We start from the raw sequence: 4,758 nt of genomic DNA, 5'->3' as shown, positions 1-4,758 counted from the left end.
ATGGACATAATAAGGGCAGGTGTGGGAAAATCAATAGAAAATGCCAATCAGAATGAAGCAAGAGCGTGCAAGAGCTCTGCCACCTGACTATAGTGCAAAAAATTATGCCCATCACTATGCTATTAAATTTCTTGGGTATGCTGCCCAATGCACAGACACCTGCTTACAGGTAGCACTCTCTGTAAACAGCATTGCAAGTAGGTCATATGCCTCCACTCCATTTCCATGTTTCTTAAATGTTTCCCTGTAAAAGGGTTGCTAACACAGGCACACGTTCAACTTCATTCAAGGTTTAAAGCAATGAATCCACAAAATTATAAAAAGATCCTGGCCTAGTTCCTCGGTCAAAGACAGACGTTTCTTTGTACCCAGACAAGAATCATCTCAACATAACCATATGATCACTTAAACCCTCAAAAACCCCTGAGATCAAGCATCACTTAAGCGCACTTACATGCACTCAAAAGACAAATGAATTGCCCGTTCTTAACTATACAATCGATGTTGACCAAGAATACTGTCAACAATATGCAGGGCAAAGACCATGTCTCAAACCACATGTAGCATACTGCCACAGTTGCCATCAGATCCTAAGCTGCAGAATGCTGATATAACAGTCTTTAAAGGGCAGGCAACAATACAAAAAAACTCAGCAAAGAAGAGACCTATAATATAACAGATGGCTGCAACCGGTACCAGGACCCCCATTGAGACTTGCAAAGATAATAGCAATCTACATGCAAAAAAACTTACAAAAGTGAAATTAGAAGATCTGCTATTGGATCTTATTGCAAAACTGCAAAAAAGGATGCGGGTGACAAAACCACAAAATAACCTACCCCTAGCAAAGTTCAACATCTAGGCCCCCCCTAGCCAAGTTCAATGTCTAGGCCATGCAATTTATAGGGAAGTGGGGAATTTACTGTGTTGCAGGAATTGCTCACCACTGGATGCAGAAGCGTCAAGCTTTGGCATGTCAACTCTCATGCGCTTGGGTGCAGAAGCATCAGCAGTAATGATTGGTAAAAGTTCACGACCACTGTTAGCAAAAAGTCCCAACTTGCCACCAGACAGTGCTACCAAGTGATCATTCCAGCCAGAGCTTCTTACATCATTCCAAGATGAGGGTGAAGCATCTTCTGAACAATTTAAAACACTGGATGGAGGCTGGCCTGATGTACTAATGGGTTCTTTTCCAGGGGGACCAAGCCGCAATTGCAGATCATAGACACTAGTCTGGGAATCAGAATTGGCCCCAATTGCAGATAGGGCTGTAAGAGTGTTCCTTTGCAAGGGTGTTGTTTTATCACTCCTGAAAGAGTTTGGAGGAAAAGGAGACAATCCAATCTTGGGCACCGGACAAGCATGCCCACTATCTGGTAGAGTGGAAAACTCTTGCAGCTGGGGATTCAACCTTGCATCTGTTGGAAAAGGGAGACAGTTCTGTGCAGCAATACAAGTCACAGAATCCATACCTGTAGCAAAGCTTGGTCTGGCTTGCTGATCAGGCTCTGTATAACCCTCTCTATTCGCTTCTTGCAACAATCTTGAGATGGTTAACGCCGGGGGGCTTACAGAGGAGGATCCACCCATTCTTGCCCCTGAACTTTTCATTGACTCTACTAATTGCACAGCCCTTGACTCTTGGTTGACATTGAATTGCGTCTGGGATGAGGAGTGCCGTGTCTCTGGTGCTGGAAAGGCAACATGCCTTCCTGCATCCGCTGCTCTCAGAAACTGTACCAAGCCTCCAAGCTCAGGAAAAGAGGGAGTGACCACAGAGTGAGAAACCTCAAGGGGGTTGTGAAAAGGGAGAGTCTGGGGAGGAATCAAGCTAGCATTTAAGGTGTAGCTGGGGGCCGAAGGAGTGCTGATGGGGCTAAACATTGAAGACGTAGGTGTGTGATAGCCTGAACTGTGACCCTGTTCCTGCATTGGTAAGGTTTGGGAAACCAAAAGACTGAAGGTGGAGCCAGAACACTTCCCATGAACTGCTCCACTAGCAGCGGTAGGAACACGGTCAGCATCATTGGCCTCCCCTATGCAATTCCCTGTCACAGGTCTGCAACTGGCAGTGTTAGCAGAAGTGGAACTGCTGCGCCTTACCGTATTGGGAAGAAGCCGCGACGCTCCCTGCCGTTGACCCCTGGGAGTTTTCTTGGGAGTGCACCCGAGGGACAATGCGGCTGCAAAACAATATAAAATTGCAAACATTTAACATCTGCAGCAATGGTCTGCATTACACAGCATACCTGTTAAAACTAGAAATCAAATGAAGGTAGAACCTTCAACGCATGGTGCCAGGTAGACACCATCCTCCTCACTATCTTCTCGCCGTATCATTGTATTTACAGCATCTTCTAGTCTAGTTTTCAAGGTCTCCACGTCCGCATACTCACCCTGGAGCTCAACACAGCAGTACAGAGAATGCTTAAGAAGAATGTTGGAAGAAGAGAAATAGAGCATGAAGTGTGGTACGTCCTTCGCCATGCCTGTACCTCAGAGTTGGCCTTGGAATAGAGAATTTCTTCAGCTCGAAGTACAACAATGGGGAGCTTTTCTTGCCATTCCTTCTTCCTTCTGGTGGAGGTACTGTGGAGCTCATTGACAACCCTGCAGAGGGGGAAAATGCATGTTAAAGGTTATGAAAAAGGAGATGGTACACATAAAAGAGTATGAAAAGCAGCAGCTAAGTTCAGAATAGCAACAGAGATAAGCACACTGCACCGGAAGATCTCTTGGATGAGCGCACCGCGGAGCGGCTGATGGCTGTCACTGTGCCAAGCTCGCCGGATGCACTCATAGGGTCTGGGTCCAGGTCTGGGCATGGTGGATAAGGCAGGCTATGGGGGGGGTCCTTCAACTTCGTAGGGAGGTTCCTTTTTCTTCTTCCACCGTGATGATGAAGAAGGAGAAGCTATGGAATGGATGCAAAGTCCAGACCTTCTCTGCTGCTGCTGGTGTACTGGGCTAGAGTTTGGAAAGGGGTGTTGCTTTTTGCTAACTATGGAATGGATGATGAAGGAGAAGCTCTGGAATGGATGCGAAGTCCAGGCCTTCTCTGCTGCAGGTGGTGTACTGGGCTAGGGTTTGGGGAAGGGGTGTTGCTTTCTGCTGCTAGTTGAAGGAGAAAGGATGGCTGCTCTTCTGCAAGCTGTGTACTGGGCTCTCATGCAATGGGAAACAGAGACTACCTGCAGGGCATGCAGTGGGCTAGCGCTTGCAAATGGGTCTCCGTCTTCTGCTTTTTTATTTCTTTTTGCAGGAGAGAGAGTGATGGTTATCTCCTGCAGGTTCTGTACTGTGCTAGGGTTTGCGAGCAGAGTGGTGGTTATTTCCTGCAGGTTCTGTACTGTCCTAGGGTAACGCAAGGGCCCGGACTGCGCTGCATATTTTCTGGCTACAGAAGAGAGGAGGATGGCTATGCAGCCTATGCGAGCACTCTCTCTATCATCTTCTTCTTCCTTCTTTCTTGCGGTCCCTATCGCGGAACCCTGTCGCTCTTGCATCCTGCTGTGAGAGATGTCAAATCGTAAACAGGTTCGCATCATCGCCATCTCATCATCGTTCCCCCTATAGGCTATGACCTCCCTTCAGCCCCCCTTCAACGCCAATACACATCAATCAGCAGATCCTTCAACATCCCGCCTTCTTCAATGCCTTCTCTTTTTGCTGTTCCCGATGCTGTGTACCCACTGTTGCTCTCTCTCTCTCTCTGTCTCTCTCTCTATGGCGAGCGCCCAAATTCCAAAATCTCATCAACAATCAGGCCGCAGTTACTAAATCATTGAAACCCGCGCGCGGTCCCGCCCTCCAGGCTGCAAGCTCGGACCGCGAAGAAATCCAACCAAAAGAAAAAAGCTGAAAAAGATCCCCCCACTGTTCTGCATATTGCAGAGTGCCCTTCCAGGTTCTTTCCAGTAATCTCTGCTCCCGTTGGAAGGGAAAGGGAAGGGGGAAAAGCATACAGTGTACACTGTGTGGCACCCATTGCCGCAACAAAAGCGCCCACCCCCAAAAGTGTACATTCCACAATCACGGAACCCTGTGCCCCACCCTCGCCCCCTCTTGCCACATAGCATCCCCCCACCACTGCCCACTTCCTTCCCATTGCCCCAAGCTGTCCCATCTCAGCTTGACTTGCCCTCCAATGCACACTGGTACGTATCCGCGCATCATGCTGCCATTGCCTTCCCATCACATTTTTCCATGCTCATCATGATATGACCAGGCATCCCCTTCCCCTCCCTATAGCCTTCTCCACATGCCATGGCATTTGGCATTTGGCATTTGGCATGCACAGCCTAACGTAGCCAATCAATACCTCCCATTGCTCACTTAACCCAATTTGTAGTATATTTTCCTCGGCTGAAATTTAGAAATCCCGATTGGAATGGAATTCAACATTGTCGTGCTCACTTAACCCAATTTGTAGTATACTTTTCCCGGCTGAAATTTAGAAATCCCGATCGGAATAGAATTCAACGTTGTCTTTAATTCTAAGGGTTGAAAAAAACATTTTTTTCGAACACTGGCCATTACCATAGCCTTTCACTCTAGTGCAAACAACATGCACCTCGAAACTTCCAATCGCTTGCAACATTGGGGATATTTAAATGAAAAAAAAACCAAAGTTCTCTTATTTTTTCCCCCTTTTTTTTCGAAAGAGACAACCTCTATCTTGTGGAGCCAAGAGAGAGAGGAAGATGCCAAGAGACATTACTCACACCACCCCATCTTGTGGAGCCAAAGGAGGAG

The 4,758-nt window shown here is 47.4% G+C and overlaps 1 protein-coding gene across 1 annotated transcript; it reads right to left on the bottom strand.

Annotated features, from left to right (window-relative positions):
- Positions 1 to 440: 440 nt before the first annotated feature.
- On the bottom strand, positions 441 to 4,046 carry LOC147625118 (uncharacterized). Its single transcript, XM_086818389.1, has 5 exons — positions 2,728 to 4,046; positions 2,499 to 2,613; positions 2,286 to 2,400; positions 945 to 2,186; positions 441 to 733 (listed from the first exon to the last, which is right to left on the bottom strand). Exons 1-5 carry the CDS (start codon positions 2,826 to 2,828, stop codon positions 666 to 668), a joined length of 1,641 nt encoding a protein of 546 aa, XP_086674515.1. The 5' UTR covers positions 2,829 to 4,046; the 3' UTR covers positions 441 to 665.
- Between the last annotated feature and the right edge of the window lie 712 nt (positions 4,047 to 4,758).

This window comes from Cibotium barometz, chromosome 24 (genome assembly GCF_041138505.1).
Source record: "Cibotium barometz isolate CiBa-2024 chromosome 24, ASM4113850v1, whole genome shotgun sequence".
Taxonomy (NCBI): Eukaryota; Viridiplantae; Streptophyta; class Polypodiopsida; order Cyatheales; family Cibotiaceae; genus Cibotium; species Cibotium barometz.
This window is presented reverse-complemented; position numbering and strand designations above follow the sequence as displayed.